General features: G+C 34.3%; 1 protein-coding gene across 2 annotated transcripts in view; it reads left to right on the top strand.

Annotated features, from left to right (window-relative positions):
• Positions 1-2,847: 2,847 nt before the first annotated feature.
• The window catches only part of LOC127722048 (fibronectin-like), a 72,391-nt gene continuing 53,630 nt past the window's right edge, over positions 2,848-21,608 (top strand). For both annotated transcript variants that reach the window (XM_052228894.1, XM_052228893.1), the window contains exons 1-6: positions 2,848-2,990; positions 5,906-6,208; positions 6,949-7,292; positions 16,261-16,408; positions 17,235-17,357; positions 21,453-21,527. In XM_052228894.1, the coding sequence (XP_052084854.1) occupies positions 2,951-2,990; positions 5,906-6,208; positions 6,949-7,292; positions 16,261-16,408; positions 17,235-17,357; positions 21,453-21,527 (1,033 nt within the window). In that variant the 5' untranslated portion in view covers positions 2,848-2,950. The remainder of the gene's footprint in view (positions 2,991-5,905; positions 6,209-6,948; positions 7,293-16,260; positions 16,409-17,234; positions 17,358-21,452; positions 21,528-21,608) is intronic.

Genomic DNA, 21,608 nt, shown 5'->3' with positions numbered 1-21,608 from the left:
TAAAGATACGTAGCATAGACCGCGTACACAGCAGTACAACACTACATATATAAAGATGAGTAGCATAGACTGCGCACACAGCAGTATAACACTACATATATAAAGATAAGTAGCATAGACCGCGTACACAGCAGTATAACACTACATATATAAAGATAAGTAGCATAGACCGCGTACACAGCAATATAACACGACATATATAAAGATGAGTAGCATAGACTGCGCACACAGCAGTATAACACTACATATATAAAGATAAGTAGCATAGACCGCATACACAGCATTATACCACTACATATATAAAGATAAGTAGCATAGACCGCGTACAAAAATGTAAGTATGGTTGTAGTTCAATGAGTCCATATATATTACTGGTTTGATATATTAATGTGATCAACAAAACATCACATTAAAAAATATAATCCATTATATAAATATGTATAGTCAATCATTAATATGATAAAGATAATGGTCTATGAATGCCGCTGAGCCCATACCAAACTCAGTAGCGGATCCAGAAATTTTCATAAAGGAGGGGGGCACTGACTGCCATAAGAGGGGGCCCGCTCCAGTCATGCTTCAGTGATCCCTAAATAATCAACCAAATTTATCCCACAAAAGGGGGGCGGGCACCCTGTCCCCCCCCCTAATCCGCCTCTGAAACTGGTTAAAGGAATTGAACGTACCAGTTTATTGAGCTTGTATTTCAGCATGCATGTATTATAGTAATAACGTATCCTGTATGAGAGTCTGGTTGGGGATTACAGAATAAATAACGTATCCTGTATGAGAGTCTGGATGGGGATTACAGAATAAATAACGTATCCTGTATGAGAGTCTGGATGGGGATTACAGAATAAATAACGTATCCTGTATGAGAGTCTGGATGGGGATTACAGAATAAATAACGTATCCTGTATGAGAGTCTGGATGGGGATTACAGAATAAATACCGTATCCTGTATGAGAGTCTGGATGGGGATTACAGAATAAATAACGTATCCTGTATGAGAGTCTGGATGGGGATTACAGAATAAATAACGTATCCTGTATGAGAGTCTGGATGGGGATTACAGAATAAATAACGTATCCTGTATGAGAGTCTGGATGGGGATTACAGAATAAATAACGTATCCTGTATGAGAGTCTGGATGGGGATTACAGAATAAATAACGTATCCTGTATGAGAGTCTGGATGGGGATTACAGAATAAATACCGTATCCTGTATGAGAGTCTGGATGGGGATTACAGAATAAATAACGTATCCTGTATGAGAGTCTGGATGGGGATTACAGAATAAATAACGTATCCTGTATGAGAGTCTGGATGGGGATTACAGAATAAATACCGTATCCTGTATGAGAGTCTGGATGGGGATTACAGAATAAATACCGTATCCTGTATGAGAGTCTGGATGGGGATTACAGAATAAATACCGTATCCTGTATGAGAATCTGGATGGGGATTACAGAATAAATAACGTATCCTGTATGAGAGTCTGGATGGGGATTACAGAATAAATACCGTATCCTGTATGAGGGTCTGGATGGGGATTACAGAATAAATACCGTATCCTGTATGAGGGTCTGGATGGGGATTACAGAATAAAGAATAATGGTAAAAAAGTGTAGAATAAAGGAGAAAAATAAAAAGAATAGGAAAAAAGTAGGCAAAAAAATAAAGAAGAGAGACTAATGGGGTGCTTAAATATGAAGAAAAAAGGGAATAATGGACAAAATAAATAAAGAATAGAGAAAAATTGTCTAAATAATAAAGAATAAAGAAATAGAGGACCCCCATCCGACCCCTCCTGTATTTTTGTTCAATACGGATGTGTTTGGTTGTTTGGTTTCTGTCTCAATAAGTAACGTTCACCCCACATCTCTGTTCATTTATATGAGGCATATAGATCATCTTTTGTTTGGTGGGGGTTGGGGTAACATGTTTTTTGTTCTCTCGGGACAAACAATTTTTCGAATTAAAAAACCTATTTATATTGTTTGCAATAACATACAAGCACAAGACGTTTTTATTGAAAAGAGATGTTGACCTCTCTTATTTTCAATGGAAAGAAACCATTTTCTTCACTTCCCTTCTGAAACAAATTATTTATTTTGTCAAGAAATTTATAATATATTTTATTACAAAAGGCTGCCATTTGCACCGAAAGCCACTTTTGAGAAAATTATGACTTTAAAAATGATGATTCGAATAAAAAAAGATAACCGGAACTGTTTTACAGAATTTTATAGATAATATCCATTTCTCCTTTCAAGATAAAAGATGGGTTATTTTCGTTCTTCGATCGTGATCGGCGCATTTTCGCTATCGTGATCCGTTTTTCTACAGATTTTTTTTTTTATATTTACGTGGTCCGTGATCATGAAAATTTATTTTCTGTGAATCGTGATTGACAAAAAAATCAACTCGTGATTCGTGATGAGACCCCCCCCCCCCATCAGGCCCCTCATAAAACACGGATAGTAAAGTCCCGACCTACTATTTAAACCGTATATATATACGCACCAAACAGGACAAACCTAGAATATAATGAAAGTGAGGAACAGATGAACATTAGTCAAAATGCACGTATACATTTTTTGTACTTCTCTTGTTCGTCAGGTCACACTTTGACCTTTTACAAATTTCTTAATTTACTTTTCAATTATTTATTAGTTAATATCCGTGAACATTAAACAAAGTACAAAGTATATTGATTCTTTGTGGGATTACTTTAACAAAAACAAATTAATCCTCTGTGACGTAACTTATCTTTAACAAATCACTTATCCAATAAAGTAGATCTCGAGATGAGATTTCCTGTCGGTGGCCTCTTAAATCGTGAAGTATTTTGAGGTCAAAGTTTCAGATTCTGACAGATAAGATGAAAAATAACAAGAAAACGTCCAAAATGGTGGATTTTTTTTCAAATTAAAACAATTGGAGTAAAATGGAACAGAAATACTATCTGGTGATCTTTGACCTTATTGGTAAGTGGTATTGATTGTTCCTTAGACTATCTTATGATGTGCGTTCTACTGAGTTAACAGCTGCAGTTGATTTGTACCGATTAGCATGGCCTATGTGCACACGCGCGTGTTAGTTTAATTATTAGAAATTTATTGAAATAAATTATGTGAATTTTAATTGCCCGAATTTTTACTACTAGTATTTCTGAAAGTATTTCAATTGGTTATTTAAGATTGAGATCGTTTTGAATAAAAGAAATTTAAAGGAGACATCAAACCCTAGATACATGTCCAGTCTTTCACGATTCACCGTAACGGTTACACCACATTTTTTTTTCTCTTTCAAATTTGTGTATGATCATGCTCCACTATATTTATTTATGTTAGATACAATTGTATATCGATATTACTCGCTTCTTCTACGGATATCATGAAAAAAGAGTTAATTATGTCATGAAATAGACATTCCTTTATAACATGTATATAACATTAGTTACAAATGGAAGAAATATTCTGTAATATTATTTCCACTGAAAGAGATATTACAGTATTTGTTCCGGAATAAAGGGTATAGAATATTTGGAACAGATATTATAGTCTTATTCATAACGGAGGAACAAATATATGTTGACAAATATAATAATGTATAGTTACACAAAAGAGTCTTTAATTGGTTTATAACCCCAAATAGCTGTTAATTCTGTCTTTAATACACTATATAGATTATCCATTAGTTTACTGCTACATGTAAGTAGAATTCCGCGAACATTACACATACATGACATACGGTACCTATATTAAATGAATAAATCATCTTGTTGGAAAAGGCCCACTATTATTATTTGAAAACAATGTTAACACGATTGACAATACCTGGCAACATATAATTTTATGTCGATAAAGATCAACTCTGACGTTTTTGTTTTTAAATTTTAGCTCACTTGATCCAAAGGGACATGTTTGCTTTTGCTGTCACTTTGCGTCCGTCGTCCGTAATAAAATTAACAGTACCAATTTTTCTGCACCAGATGTGCATTTCTACAATATGTGATGCTCACGGCCAAAATATTTGAAAAAATCCAAAACTTATTAAACAAGTGAGAGCTTATAAAACAAAAAGAATAAAAATTATACCCATTGAAAGCCGGGTAAACTTTTCTTTAAAAATCTTCTCTGAAACTGCTAAATGGATTGTAACCATTATATGTCTATTTCACCCGACATTCCCGAAGGATGTCTTCTATCATGTCTATTAAGTTTGTGATAATTATGTTCGTCCAGGTTGACCAACCAACACGACCGCCATGTCTAAATAGAACTTAGGGATGAAACTGCAGTTTTGGCTAATATTTCCAAGACTATAGCATTTAGAGAAAAAACTGACGGGTAAAAATGGTCAGCACAACAAGTTCTATCTAACCTAAAAATTTTAAAAATTTGGAAATCTGTTCACCTATTTTGGAGTTAATGGCCCTGAACATGCTGAAATGTTAATATCAATCTTTTTTTTTCATTTCCTTGTCAGTGTTTCTAAAACTATAGAAGCTAGGTTAAAAGAGTAAATTACAAAAAAATTATCTACATTACAAGATGTATCCACACTGAAAATTGGAGAAAACTTAAAAAACCTGCCTCAGGAATATCGAGTTATTTCCAATGTTTAGCAGTTGTTTACTGTTATCATGAAAACTATAGGAGCTATGTTAAAAGTGTAAACTGCAAAAAGGTTCAACACAACCAGATGTACCTGCCTTAAAAATTGGAGTAAAACCTGTCCACCTGTTTTGGAGTTATTGTCCCTGAAATAATCATTTTTGTTTGCAGTTTTTGGCTGTTAATGTGAAAAAATATAGGAGCTAGCTTTAAAGTGTAAATTGCAACAGTGATCAACACGACAAGATCTTTTAACTCTGAAAATTTCAGAAAGATCTGTAAACTTGTCTTGGAATAATTACCCCTAAAATATACATTTTTCAATTTCTGCAGTATTGCTGTTTTTTATAGAAAATTATAGGAACTGGCTTAAAAGATTAACTGCACAAAATTTGAAGTTATTGCCCCTGTAATACTGATATTTTTTTTGCAATTTTGCCAATTATATAAAAACAAAAGGAGCTAAGTTAAACATCTAAATTGCAAAAATGATCAACAACACAAAGAGAAGCTATAATATGTGAATATAAGAATCAATCCTTATTAGAAAACTTGCGATTTTTTTCACCAGGTGAGCGAAACAGGCACAGGTGTGCCTTTTGTATTTTTGGTTTTCTTTAGGCTTTTTGGGGGTCACACGTCATCACAACATGTTGTATATATAGATCCTTGGTTTTTAAATTTTCGGTATCGAGCGATCCTGACAAAAGTATGCAAATGTTTAGCGAATGTTTTTATCAAATGTCTGAGGATGAAATAAATGATTTTATTCCACTGTTTAAACATATTGATAGTTTAATCAATATTTGATTGGTTGAGACTATCCCACGTGTCAGTGAACAAATCATCATATTTCATTCTCATTCATTTCCCTTTGCCTCGGGAGATATGTAGATTTGCTCACCCTCGAAAAATCATATTTCCCTCGGGCAGAGTCCTCGTGAAATATGAATATTCTTGGGTGAACAAATCTTCAGATCTCCCTCCGGCACGGGAAATAAATGTATAATGTTTTATCTCGTGTTTTTACTACGATTGTCTCCGATGGTGACATTAGCCGATAATCTATATCATTGGAAGTTTCTAGGCTATGCTTTAAAAAATCGATTGAGTAATTTGAACTTATATGTTTAGTTTTGTCATTCATGTTTCTGTTGTTTTTATGATCGTCTTCATATTTAGCCTAGAGTAATGCACAAATTTGAATGAAAAAGAACATAAATATAAAAAGAGCCCACGTTAAAATGTCTTCGCCAATGTATTTGTATTTGTATTTTTTCCAGTTTGCTTGCTTTGTCAAGTCCGATGTTTAGCACCGCCAGTGGGCTTGCGTGCATACGCCATATCCCCAAATGTATTCCGTGTGAAATGGATAGACAAATACAGAAATTCGAAACGGAGCACACAATTTACCCTTAGGTATCGAAACATTCCTGGAGAAGATCAATATAAATATTTAAATACGACGAAAGTTGAGGTCAAAAGGTTGAATGTGATAACATCCAATGGATCATACGAGTTTTCCGTGAAAGCTGTCCGAGGAAGAAAGGAAAGCAAGTGGTCAGATCCTGTCAAGAATACGTTTGGTAAGTTAGATAGGGTTTTCATGTCGCTAAAACCAAAAACCAACAAACCTGAAGTGTACTGCTATTGTCTCAGTCAAGACTTCGCTTGGTAAGTTAAGTAGGGTTTTCTTGTCGCTAAAACCAAAAAAGACAACACTGAAGTGTACTGCTATCGTCTCGGTCAAGAATACACTTGATAAGTTAAATAGGGTTTTCTTGTCGCTAAAACCAAAAACCAACAAACCTGAAGTGTACTGCTATTGTCTCAGTTAAGAATTCGCTTGGTAGGTTAAGTAGGGTTTTCTTGTCGCTAAAACCAAAACGGACAATACTGAAGTGTACTGCTATCGTCTCGGTCAAGACTTCGCTTGGTAAGTTAAGTAGGGTTTTCTTGTAGCTAAAACCAAAACAGACAATACTGAAGTCTATTGCTATCGTCTCGGTCAAGAATTCGCTTGGTAAGTTACATGTAAGTAGGGTTTTCTTGTCGCTAAAACCAAAACAGACAATACTGAAGTGTACTGCTATCGTCTCGGTCAAGAAAGTTTATCTTTTTTATTTATTTATTTTTATCTTAATAGTTTCACATTATAAAATTTCATTTAAAATGTCAACCCTACTACTAGAGATTGGAACGGGAAGTATATGCATTCTATCTGCTTAATGATATTGCCTTTTCGTTTTAGAACATGTAGGGTTTTAACATGCTTTAATGAAATAATATAATTTTTCACGGATGGATTTATTTTATATCTTTGCAGATTCTGAAGTAGCGGTTGGACCTCCAAGAGGATTGAAAATTAAAGACAGCACACCAACATCAATCAAAATAAAATGGAGACGTCCAAAAACGAAACGAAATTTAATTTCAGGCTATCGAGTCACGTGGAAAATGTTGGGTAATAAAATTTCTAATGTGAAGCAGACGACACTAAGATCTCTTTTAATCAGTAAACTGAAACCATCGTCGACTTATATAATCAAAGTACAAGCTATGGACAAATCAGAAGAATTATCAGAACCTACGAAGATTTCTTTTAGGACAAAACGAAAAGTAGTTATACGTGCACCAACTAATTTTACAGTTGAAGTTTACGGTTCCACGGTAAGTAGGATTAGGGAAAAAAAGGGGGCGGCCGCAAAAATGTTAATCCCGCCATGCACATTCTGGATGTGCATGTACATAGTCGGGAGCCTCTGATTCAGTAGTCATCGTTTTTGCTGTATATCAGATTTGTTTTTCTTTTATTAGTTTTGTACATAAATCAGGCCTTTAGTTTTATCGTTGAAACGGATTCATTCGTAAATATAAATCAACATGCAGACATCTTGTACGTTCATGTATTTCACATCCAATCTTTTATGGTAATATTCTAAACAAAGCACAAACTGTCGTCATTCACCACAAAAGCTAACCAAACCTCTAAACAGACTTATTCAGAATGGATATAGTTACGATACTGTTGTCAGTTCATTAAAGATGGCATATTTTGGTATTAATATTGATTCACTCATAGGGTCTTTGCATCGGAAATAATTACATTTATTCTGTTATCTATTCTGACATGGACTCGATCGGACTTCTTTTAGCTGAGTTTTACTGTGCGTATTGCTGTGTGTTTGTTTATTCTACATTGGCTAGAGGTATAGGGGGAGGGCTGAGATCTCACAAAACATGTTTATCCCCGCCGCATTTTTGCGCCTGTCCCAAGTCAGGAGCCGCTGGCCTTTGTAAGTCTTGTATGTTTTTTTTTATTTTAGTTCATTTATATGTTTCGAAGTTTAGTGTGACGTCCATTTCACTGAACTAGTACACATTTTTGTTAAGGGGCCAGCTGAAGCCCTCCTCCGGGTGCGGGATTTTCTCGCTGTGTTGAAGACCCAGTGGTGGCCTTGGGCTGTTTTCTGCTCTTTGTTCGGGTTGTTGTCTCTTTGAAACATTCCCCATTTCCATTCTCAATTTTATATTTGTGTTTTTTCGGGGCCTTTTATAGCATGCTATACGGTTTAGGGTTTTGCTCATTGTTGACTGAAGGCTATACGGTAGGCTCAGTAGCGGGGGACATAGAAATACCGGGCGTCCTTCCGTCAGGTCTTGTAAGCGCTGTCACGCGTACAATTCTTTCCAGCTTTTTAAGAAACTTATATCATAGGTTTATATCAGCAATGTCTTGGACGAGTTCGAAAATCAGTGCCGATAAGTTATTTTTAAAAGAGTCATGTCCCTTGAAAACATTAATTATATGGAAAATTGCATCGTTAGTGCTCTCATGTGTTCAATTTTTGTCAGATTTTGATTTTATAAAACTTATTTCATAGGTTTATATCAGCAATATCTTGGACGAGTTCGAAAATCAGTGCCGATCAATTATTTTTGAAAGAGTTATGCCCCTTAGAAACATTTACTATATGGAAATTGCATTGTTAGCACTCTCGTGTGTTCAATTCTTGTCAGAATTTTATGAAACTTGTATCATTCGAAAATAAGTTCTGATCAAATTATAACATTTTTAACGTGTTATGGCCCTTGGAAATGTTAATTATAATGGAAATCACATTGCATTTGCTCTGAAGCCTTCATTTCTCTAAGATATTAATAAAAAGTTTTAAAGAAAAAAAAAAAGTGTTTTTCTTTTAGTTATTATCCTTGTACCTTATATAGATAAAATATGTGCAACGCAGGGGGAGATTGCCAAAAAAATTGATCACCAGATCTAACGAAATGGATCTTAATTTTAATTTAATACCAAACAGAAAACAATAAACTTGTGGAAAAGATGGTACATGTAAACCACAAACATGAGGTGCAAAAATTTGTACACCATATCCGGATTTCGACAATTAATGTCTCTTCAGTGATGTTAGGGATCGAAACGGTATTTGGAAGGCCATATAATTTACCTCAAATTAGGATACACTCTTGAAATTAATTTTAAAGAGTCGAAATAGGATGAACGGATCATATAAACCCGAAGGAAAATAAAATACAAGCCCAAACGAAAAAAATATATAAAAGTTTAAATTGAAAACAACGTTCAAACCTATGATTGCGTTGGATAAAAACCGCAATTTTTATACGTGTGCATGTAAAACAAATTTCTTTGTAGAGGGGTATAAATACAGCACAAACAACAATTTCCAAAAGACCAAAAAAAGTGAAAAAGTCTATTTTAACAAAACGCATTTGACTAACAGGTCGAACAACTGATGTCCTTAAACCCTGCTGACTGCCATTGACGATTGCCAAATAAATTGATCACCAGATCTAACGAAATGGATCTTAATATTAATTTAATACCAAACAGAAAACAATAAACTTTATACCACAAACATGAGGTGCAAAAATGTGTACACCATATCCGGATTTCGACAATTAATCTTTTATGTCTCTTCAGTGAAGTTAGGGATCGAAACGGTATTTGGAAGGCCATATAATTTACCTCAATATAGGATAAATATATATATATATCGACGTCTTACTCATCAACATATCAACACAGTCACGTCTCAGTCCTTACAGCTGAAAGGACGTGCTGGATCAGCTCCTGGCCACGTTATCCGTAAGCTTCAACATGTTACGCTGCTCAGATTGTTCAAAGACAAACTAGTTTATGAGGCTCCCGTTCAGTAAACCCGCGTCAGCGACACTCTGAAACCCATTGTGGATGGGTGAGTGTCACATGCTGCCCAGACGTCCGAGGTGTATTGTAGGTTTAGTGCAATTTTGCAGTCATCTACTGCGGAGTCGATGATTCATCTACCAGCAACACATCGTCGTGGTTAACGGGCTGCCCAGCTGATTAACCTGGCCCTGAAAGCAGCCGTTTTGAAGTCCATACTGCAAAGAAACATCAAAATAGTAAAAAACCAAAATCAAAACAACTCACGTAAACCAAGATGGCCGCCTACCAAAATGGAGCCTTCCACCTGTTCCTAACCAACTGCAACAGAAAATATTTAATGCTCAACAATCGCCTCCGGGCACGAGCCGACCGTGCAAGGGCTATATAGCCAGTCAAGGTCGTTAATAACCCCCATCATCATCATCATCATCATTAACATATTTTCGTGCATTCGATTGCGTTAATACTTTAATATATAAATATATAACACTCGGGTAATTTAAGCAGAAGTTTATCTTGTCGACACTTTTATTCCACACGGGTTATTTAAGCATCGCAGGAGAAGTTTACCTTGTCGACACTTTTATTCCACTCGAGTAATTTAGGCAGGAGAAATTTATCTTGTTGACACTTTTATTCCACTCGGGTAAAGCATAGCAGGAGAAGTTTATCTTGTCGACACTTTTATTCGCACCAAAGAAATTTTAGTGGATGTGCAATTTTTATACATTTCATGGATGAAATACTCTCGAGGGTACCACGTGAAATAAAAAGTAGTCTCAGTTTCTCCGTCTGAGGGAATCCGCCCCTGGTTGCAAGGCAAAAATAGCTACCCCATTTTCCAGTGGCAGTCGTAATTCCCATCCCGGCTTCATCCTGGTCAACTCATTCTGACAGAACCTATACCTGCTGTATATCTTTTTATAATTAATTTGTTCTCGTCTGAATATTCATGCATTAATTGCCAATAGGCATTTAACAAATTACAATCAATCAGTCTTGGAGTAATTTGGTTCATTTACATAGTAAATATTTTATTGATTTAATTGTTAGGGATTTTAGTAACATTTGCAAATTGTGTTGTCCCTAATGAAATAAATACTGGTATATGTATACTTGCGAGAAATGACTCTGGTATTAACGTGATTTTTAGATTTTTTCTCGAAAAACACTTGAAAACCAGCCTCCAAATGGATTCGCCGCCATTATTCAAACTAAGTGTATACTATACTTAATTTTATTTCAGTTTAATTGACACGGTCCTGAATTTGCATGCACTATTTGTAATAGGACGTTGCGGCAAACAAAAATCAACCAGTCAGAGACTCATTGGCAAAAATATGTTTTCAATTGCTAATGGGAAACAATAGAAATACCATTGTGAGAAATACATTGTAATATCAGTAACTTATTCAAGCAAAAAAAATTATTTTGTATAGATATAAAGCGCTTCTACGATAGCTGTGTAATTAAAAAAGAATGACTTAGGCCTATCTGTAATTCAGGACGTAGTGAACAATAATGACTGCGAATGAGAATTTTAAACTTATTAAGGCATTAAAATTTATCAAACCAAATCATAGTACTCATTAACCAGCTGGACACATTTTGGAATTAGTAGTAAAACATATGACCTCGAGGACAACTATTTCTGTTTGTTTTCTGATATTTTGTTTTTATCTATTTTGTTAGTTCCTATTGTACCGCACTTTCGGGTCAGTGAGAGCAATTGTTATCACTTGGTGTCCGTCGTCTGTCATTCGTTGTCCGTTAACGTTTACAAAAATCTCTGGAACTACTAGGCCAAACAGAGCCAAACCTGAACACGACCATCAATGGTGTATCTAGTTTTAGAAAATGTGTCTGGTGAGCAGGTCTGACAACCAACATATCCAACCAATCTGAAAACAGAACATAGTGGTAATATGCAAGTTTTGTCTATTATCTTGTTAACTCCGAGAAAATCTGACATGGGCCGAAATGTTTAGAAGATATATCTCATCACGAAAAACGTTAAAAATGGAAACAAAAGCAAAGTAATAATATGTCTTGGGACTCTGAGACTTTGAAATTTGCAAGATAAATAATTATTCATTCATAAAAAATAATACAGAAATTACATTTGACTTATATTTTATTATAGAAACAAACTATTTGTTTAATTTTTCTTCTGAAAGTCAAACAAATAATTCTGCTTTGATCATGTTTAGAATCAAACACGTTTATTTAACCACACCTCCCACCCACACACATTCAGAGAAAAAACGATGAATTGTCGGCGCCTTCGTCACCCGGCCCGAGAACACTATTATTAGCTGATTATGTCGTAGTGCATTTTTTAGGACAGTACATCCAAAATAAAGAGACACATGTCTCTAATTCAAATTACTTGACAAAAAATTCACCTGCAATCGGTCTCAAAAAGATTTTTTACAATGTAGTGCACTACTATTGGGACAAATTTTATCAAAATTATAGAAAAGTCTACTAGATCCAAATCAAAATACGGAGAATTCCATGCTGTGGGGTCTATAGTTCAGTTTAACAGCTTCAGGCATACTTATTTTTGACCTTTTTTAACTGGACCAAAATCACTACTTTCATGACCTAAGGGGGCTACCATTTGATTTTTATGGGGGGGGGGGGGGGGGGGGGGGGGCTAGGATGAAAAATTTTGTCCTGCATTTTTTTTTAGTTGTAATCTCTGTCCTGCTTTTTTATTTTTCCCTCTATTCGGTCCTGCCTTTTTTTTAAAAGTTTATCCTGACTTTTTTTACCCAAATTGTAACCCTGACTTTTTTTTTGCAAGTGTCTCATCCTGCCTTTTGTTTTACTCAAAACTCCTGTCCTGCCTATTTTTTTCATATTTCATCCTAGCCCCCCCCCCCCCCCCCCCCCCCCCATAAAAATCAAATGGTAGCTACCTAAAAATTCATGTATACCCAATTTTTTTGAACATGTAATTTCAACCACCAGTGACCTACTTACTAGTAAATGAATAAAATATAAAAATATAAATGTGGATGGTGTATGAAAAAAGTTATACACTGTCCATAATCAAAGGACGATAATATACTCTTTCCTCGGACCAGCTAGTCGTTGCAAGCTCGTTTGTTTCTCTCCCCTATTCTTGAGGTGCCCTTTAAGTCTTTTGGTTTGTCCATACATGACATTGTTAACTTAACATGCTTGCTTAATGATCAGTGACAAATATTTCATGAATAGTCAGGTAAAACGGTGTCAATCAAGTAAACTGACATAACAGCAAGAATAGTGTGACATTTAGACACTGAAGAACTGTAGCGAATCTAGATCATACCCAACTACAGAGATATATAATACATTTATATGTCTCTGCCAACTATGAGGGTCGTTACGTAATGGGGGTACCTTCAAGACGAATAACGTTAAAAAATCTTGCCAAATGACGTTAACGGTAATTTTTGGAGCATGACGATAAAATGTGCACTTTCTTTTAGACGGTAAAAAATAGACTGATTTTGACGAATCATCTTACATTTTTTCCAAAAATAAGGCATATCCAGAAATCAACGCCACTTTGCTTATTTGAATATTATACTAAAGAAATAGGATACGGGTCACGGAAATTTTATTGAAATGATAGGGAATTTTGAAAAAAATGTCTGTTTTAACTTTAATTTAAGTGATAGACAGGTTGCGGGGACAGAAAATAAATATAACAAAACTGTCAACAATATACACCATTTAAACGAAACATAATGACTGTCGTTGCAAAAATAAAGGTTCCTGAGCTATTTTAAAAATCGAAGCGAGAGGCTTTTAACATTGCAGTATAAAGTACAAGCTAAAATGGCTGAAACGTCAAATTTTCAAACTTTGTGTTGAAAATTTGCTAACAAGGTCATTACAAAAACAGGTTGTGGGGATGAAACTTGAAACTTGAATGTCCAAAGAATAAGCAAGTCCAAACCTTGTATGTGTAGGAGTTGAACTCTAGGTTCCCACGTAAAGTTAAAATGCTCCTATTTCAAGAAGAATAAACTCACGAAAACACAAAAAGTTCACTAAATTCGCGTTCATTGTTTTGATTTTGACCGCCTCACAACTTTGTGGAAATATCAGAGTGATTATAAACAAGGACTCTGTGACATGCAACTTATAATATCCGTGTTTTAAAGATTTTAATGATACCAAGCCAGTTCAGTTCAAACTATTATCACATGGTACAATTCTCATTTACATATTATGAATATTAATTAACAAAAGTACTACTAATTTCTGGCTATGCCATCACATAACGATAATTATTTGAGACCACTGACGAATCACGATATAAAGGATATTTTGACAAATCACGGTAAAATTTTAACCAATTTGATGCTAACGGTAACCGAAAATGACTGTTTGATGCCTGACGGTAAAGGACATTACTACCTTCAACTATATCAGTCCTATTCAGGACTGATAACTCTGTCGATAAATATTGGCGGTTAGTACATATTAACATATTTTTATAGTACAAACTCCAGCTGAAAATTTTCAAATCTCCAGTTGTGACTTGACAACTCTGTCACATGTATGTTGTACACAAGTTAAAATTTCAATATTGTTCTTTTTGAATGCCTGTATTTTGTTTAAAACATTGAATTAAAAAAGTAAATGACAAAAGTCATATGCAATGAAGTCTCGTTTAATTTTCTATGAAATAAAAAAATCTATTAAATATAAATTAAAATTAAGAGTATTTTTTTAAAACAATTATCGTGAAACATTAATAAGGTTATTTTTTTAAACAAATATTACTTTATCAAAGAATTTTTCATAATATTCATATTTTCGTGTTGTTCAGTCTTTAGTTTTCTAAGTTGTGTTTTGTGTACTATTGTTTGTCTGTTTGTCTGTTGGTCTGTTTCTTTTTTAGCCATGGCGTTATCAGTTTATTTTTGACTTACATGACCTATGAGTTTAAAAGTCCCTTTTGTATCTATCGCGTCTCTTCTTGAAGTTCTTTATGATCATGATGATATATATTTCTTCGGTAGTGTACATTGGTAAAGAGAATTTTTTTTTAGCCAATTATTGAGAAACATTAATATTTGGTTATTTTTTTAAGCAAAAATTACTTTATCGAAGAATTTTTCATAATATTCATATTTTCTTAAAGTTCTTTTTATTATATATATTCCTTAAGTAGTGTACAGGGAAAGAGAATTATATATTTGTACATTTTAGAAAACTTGTCAAGTTGTGTTTATCACTAAAACTAAACACTGGAAATACATGTTAAACAAAAAATTTGTATATACAGGATGTTAATGCTTTTGGTTTGACACGATTTCTTAACATGAGAAAATTGAACTTTATTGAAGCACCTATGCATTTTATATGGGACAAAATGACACAAAATGGCGGCTCGCTACGTCACCAAAGTCACGTGATGTCTTACTTAGTTGGATGTGGAATGGATTAACTATCAGAACTATATATTTCATTTATTATTTTGACTTCATGGGGCAACACATTGGCAGACTAATCAGACAGTTTATTGTGGCCACTTAACAGAAAGAAGATGGATTTTGCTTCTGATATTACTATAACTCATATGTTATCTCATGTGGCTTTTGTTTTTTTAAAAGACATTTTTTGACAAATTTTCGCATTTTGGCATTTAATGAATCCTGTATACTTTGGATTGAATTTTTTTGTTGTTACCAATTCTGGTGGATTGAAGAGAAATGTATTTTCATTGATATTTGATTTAATGATTTTGTCAAAGTCTGCAACCAGCCTATAATAAAAATTTCCACTTTGTTGAACATTTGAATTCTTGTTTCACATTTACCAACATAAGATGGTATCCCACCAAAAAATAACGACTCCACCGTGAGAATAAATCATTGGTTATAATGAAAGAGACAGAGACATATGATACAATAATACCAAATAAAAATATTGCTATCAGATTGCCAGTTGGCAATTCAGGCTTGTACCTTATAAATTTATTTATGAATACAATTTATTTCTGTTGCTAAAAGACAATTACATTGTTACTATTAGAGATAGCGTATACATGAATGATTAAGGAATTTCTTAGAACAGAATGATATGGTTTGGGAATTTGATTTACCTACATGTACATCTAGATCTCCTTTTAATCATATTTATAAGTGACCTGTCCTACATAAATTAGTCTGCAGAGAAAGATTCCTGCATCAGCTGTGTTTTTCTAAAGAGATGTAGTAATTAATATTTACATGACAGTTTTTTAATATTTTAATTAATACTCAGTTAAAAGTTACAAAGATAGGAATAAGCTCTTTTAATACAAATTATTTTATACAGAAATGTGCAGTATTTTAGGTTACAGGAACATTCTGTACGAAGCCAAGTCCAAGAATTTCATAAAAGAAAGATATACTAACATACATGTACATTGACCACATTTACATATATTTCCACATTTTACAGAAACTTGTTGTGAAATGGGGCTTACCAAGAGGAGATGATTTCAAAAAGATAACAGGGTACCAGATCCAGTATAGACAGAAAGGGGTACAGAAAGGAACACTCTGTACAGTGGTCACTACCAAAAAGAAACAAAAATATATTATAACAGGTAATTAACACTCACCTTTTCTGGGGGCATGACCCATGTTTTTTACGTGACAAACAATTTGTTTTTTTACTTTATAAAAGACCCCACTTTTGTCTCTCCTTGACGGAGTCAAAAAGCGAGACATAGGTATGCTGTTTCCAGCATCAGCGTCGTCGTCAACAATGTACTAGTTTGTGATTAGATCTAGTTTATGGTGAACCACTAGTGGTAAGTCAATGATATTTGGTATGTAGTTGTATTAGCATTGGCACATCTCATTACCACAGAGATTATTTGGCCCCACCCCCTCAGTCATGGTCTATTGACTTTGAAACTTTTACATAGTTTAAAAGTTACAAGTTAATGTTTGTGTTTGTTTAAAGGGAACGACTTATGAGATTTCAGTGGTATTTGTGTACAGTTGTATTAGTATTGGCACATCTCATTTCCATGTAGATTGTTTAGCCCTGTACCTTCAGTCATGGTTCATTGACTTTGAATATTTGCATAACTTACATATTAACAAAGTATTGCTATTTTAATTTCAATATTTGCATTATCAAAATAACAAATAGGCAAGACATATCTCTGTGTTAACAGTTTATTTTCAATAATCATTGTTAAGGTATATGGCATTTGGGAATAAGAAATATTTTGTGAAACTCAATTTTATTATGTCATATTTATTTTCCCCTAATTTCCCCTAGACTTATCATAGCAGGTACACGAGGTAATTAGGCACTGACCACTCATCTATTGTTAGGGGCATGGATCTCTTTCTCAGGACAAAAATATATTTTTCACCTTTTCCAAAATCTTTCTCTATGAACCTTTCATTTTCTTTAAGATCTGTATAAAGGTCAACAATACAAAGTAAGGATAGCTGCCAAATCTGGACATCTGACCGGAAAATCTACCAACTGGCTAGTAGCCACACTGTCTGGAGGAAACAAGACAAAGATTCAGAAAGGTAAATTATAGTCATACTTTGTAAGTTTGTGGGTTACAAACCAGATGTAGCTTTGTAACACAATGTGGGCTAGAACATTATATAAATACATTTATAAAGACAACAGCCCTCAAAGTAGCTTCTGAAATGAAGTTGCCAATTGGCCACCAGACATGAAAATTTAGTGGCCAACTCAAAATTTCAGTGGCCAGGAAATAATTTCAGGTTGCCTATATTTGAGATGTGTTATGAATGCCAATCAGACAACTATCCACCAAAGTTAAAATGTTTTTTTTGTTCAATCAAATACTGAAAGTGAAATAGTAAAATAATAATTCGCTTTTAGCAGCCAGTTTGGTTCAATTTTGTCAAAATAAACTAAAAAGAAACCTCGCTGATGAATTATTCACTTGCAACATGTGCAAGTGAATAATTTGACCTTATTGAATCTGTATTCATGTGACCTTCAATTTAACCCCTGAGCTAGAGATGCGTTAAGCATAAACTAAGCATGTTCAGCTATTAAAAGGAAAAGAATGTCAACATTGAAATTGAAACAAGGGTAAACCATTTGGTTGACTGATTCAATCCAAAACAACTCATTCTTATACAGGTAAAAACAATGATTAACATATTTTTTTAACCCATAATATAAATTCAAACAGACATAGAAAAATCCAATTGCACATGTTCGTTTCTATTTGATCCCTGCGAAATGTGTTGCAGGGGACATGGAAATACTGGGTGTCCGTCTGTCCATCCGGTCTTGTTAGTGCTCTCAGGTGTACAGTTCCTGTCTAATTTTTATGAAACTTATATCATAGGTGTATATCAGCAATGTCTTGGACGAGTTTGAAAATCAGTGCCGATCAATTATTTAAAAAAAATTTATGCCCCTTGGAAACATTAATTATATGGAAAATTGCATCGTTAGCGCTCTCATGTGTGCAATTCTTGCCAGAATTTTATGAAACTCATATCATAGGTTTATATTAGCAATGTCTTTGATGAATTTCGAAAATCAGTGTCGATCAAGTATTTTAAAAAGAGTTATACCCCTTGGAAATCTCAGTTAATTTTATTATTACAATTGCCTTATGAGAGCTCTTTTGTGTACAATTCTTGCCAGATTTTCATGAAATTAATATTATAGGTTTATATCATCAATGTTTTTGATGAGTTTGAAAATCAGTGCTGATCAATTATTTTTAAAAGAGTTATGCTCCTTGGAAATATTGATTATATGGAAAATTGCATTGTTAGCACTCTCATGTGTACAATTCTTGCCAGATTTTTATGAATTTTATTTTATAGGTTTTTATCATCAATGTCTCAGACAAATTTGAAAATTGATGCCGATCAATTAATTTTAAAAGAGTTATGTCCCTTGGAAATATTGATTATATGGAAAATTGCATTGTTAGCACTCTCATGTGTACAATTCTTGCCAGAATTTTATGAAACTTATATTATACTTTATATCAGCAATGTCTTTGACACTTTCGAAAATAAGTGATGATCAAATATTTTTAACGAGTTATGCTCCTTGGAAAAATTAATTGTAACGTAAATTGCATTGCATGTGCTCTGAAGACTTTATAAATTATATCTCTAAGATATTTATCAATTGTTTTAAAGAAAAAAAAAAGTTCTTTTTTTAGTAATTGCCTTTGGATAGATAAAATATGTGCAAAGCGGGGGACATTGGAACTATGTTCTTTTATTATATCTATATTTATGTATATATCAGGTTATATGACCATCGGCAGTCTTCGAAGGTCACCTCAATGGTTAATTAGATGGCGTCTAGACTAAAATACACACAAATTACTGATACATATTATTGAGTCCATGCATCATAAATTGTTTATTTTATACTTTTTATAATATGGATATACGTTTTAGTATGTTATAAATCAAATATATGAGAAATTGAGTTGAATCCGTGAACATGAATTTGACAGCTAATGCCCCTTTAAATTTGAATTTACGTAATAAATTATTATTAAGTCTCCCAAACGAAGTTTGGGAAGACTTATTGTTTTTGCTCAGTTCTTATTATTCTTCTTCTTCTTCTTCTTCCGCCGCTTTTAAATTTGAACTTCTTCTTCTTCTTCTTCTTCCGCCGCTTTTAAATTTGAACTTGTCCGCACCCGTTCTCCAAAACCGCTTGTCAGATTAACTTGGGGTTTCACAATATTTTAGACTAACATGTCTAGTGGTGCAATCAGGGTTTTGTTTGTGCAATGGGGTTTATAAAGGGGTACTTTGAGGGGCAAAAAGAAAAGAGGGTTTTACTATAGAACCCTATGGGATTTTATTTTTAAAAATTTTCAAATGATTATAAATTGAAAACCGTTTGTGATAGACACAATCTTTTTAATTGAAAATGTTCTAAATGATAAAGCCCATTAAATGAAATACAGGGTTAGTCCCCAGGGGTCACCCCACCCCCTGCTATTTAAGAAAGTTCTAATACCTTGTAAGTGGTCAAGATCCCCACCCCTAAACCATATATATTTTGGTTTGTCATGCTAAGATGGTTTGAATGATATACAGGGTTAGTCCCCAGTGGTCATCCCGACCCCCTGCCATTTGAGAAAGTTCTAATATCTTGTAAATGGTCGAGATCCCCACCCCTAAACCATATATATTCTGGTTTGACATGATAAAGCACATCAAATGAAATACAGGGTTAGTCCCCAGGGGTCAACCCCACCCCATGCCATTTAAGAAAGTTCTAATATCTTGTAAGTGGTCAAGATCCCCACCCCTAAACCATATATATTTTGGTTTGTCATGCTAAGATGGTTTGAATGATATACAGGGTTAGTCCCCAGGGGTCATCCTGACCCCCTGCCATTTGAGAAAGTTCTAATATCTTGTAAATGGTCGAGATCCCCACCCCTAAACCATATATATTCTGGTTTGACATGATAAAGCACATCAAATGAAATACAGGGTTAGTCCCCAGGGGTCACCCCCACCCCATGCCATTTAAGAAAGTTCTAATATCTTGTAAGTGGTCAAGATCCCCACCCCTAAACCATATATATTTTGGTTTGTCATGCTAAGATGGTTTGAATGATATACAGGGTTAGTCCCCAGGGGTCATCCCGACCCCCTGTCATTTGAGAAAGTTCTAATATCTTGTAAATGGTCGAGATCCCCACCCCCTAAACCATATATATTCTGGTTTGTCATGATAAAGCACATCAAATGAAATACAGGGTTAGTCCCCAGGGTTCATCCCCACCCCATGCCATTTAAAAAAGTTCTAATATCTTGTAAGTGGTCAAGATCCCCACCCCTAAACCATATATATTCTGGTTTGTCATGCTAAGATGGTTTGAATGATATACAGGGTTAGTCCCCAGGGGTCATCCCGACCCCCTGCCATTTGAGAAAGTTCTAATATCTTGTAAATGGTCGAGATCCCCACCCCTAAACCATATATATTCTGGTTTGTCATGCCAAGATGATTTGAACAGGGTTAGTCCCCAGGCATCACTAATGCATATCACTTTACTGGACCAAACCAATTTTCACTGGACTTTGCCCAATGTCAGGCGACCCTGGGAATTACGAATTATGGGAGCTTCGTTTGGGAGACTTCGTAACAGCATCCTGTTACAATCATTTCTTGTTTTGTTTCAAATTCGACTTTGTTATAGCATGACTCCTGTTTTGACTGAAGCAGGATGTGGGGTGAGTCTTTTGTAGACCAAACATGTGTCTGGCATATACTGTTCTAATCCTGGTATCTATGATGAGTTTATTCATACATGTCATAGTGAATAAAAAACCTCCTTTTTGGATTCACCTACATTAGAAACATAAGATGCAGCTGCTGATTCTGAAGTTTTTAAATTGGTAGCGGGAGTCCAAAGGGTCTGATGGGGAAAAGGGAGGAATTAAAGGCCTAAATTTTCATCAAATGAATAATAAAATGAAATATAAAAAAATGGGACAGATATTTCCAACCCCTAACCCCAATTCTGGATCTCACAACTGATTGATTTCAGGCTAAATGATTTAAATATTTGAATATCATGTTATTCTATATTGTGTTGTAAGTTTATACTAATTAGAACAGTATTTGTTTCCCTTTTTTAGATGATAATGAAGATTTCATCCAATCTACCACAGAATCAGTACAGGATCAATTGCAAGATAAAGAAGATACTCTTGGTAAGTAGTTTATATAGGTTGGTTCAATTTACTTTCTATTAATAAAGGGTTAGTTTAAAAACTTATAATTATCCAATAGTA

Source organism: Mytilus californianus, unplaced genomic scaffold (assembly GCF_021869535.1).
Source record: "Mytilus californianus isolate M0D057914Y unplaced genomic scaffold, xbMytCali1.0.p SCAF_12, whole genome shotgun sequence".
Lineage (NCBI taxonomy): Eukaryota > Metazoa > Mollusca > Bivalvia > Mytilida > Mytilidae > Mytilus > Mytilus californianus.
The sequence above is the reverse complement of the archived record's forward strand: the minus strand, read 5'-3'. Positions and strand labels throughout refer to the sequence as shown.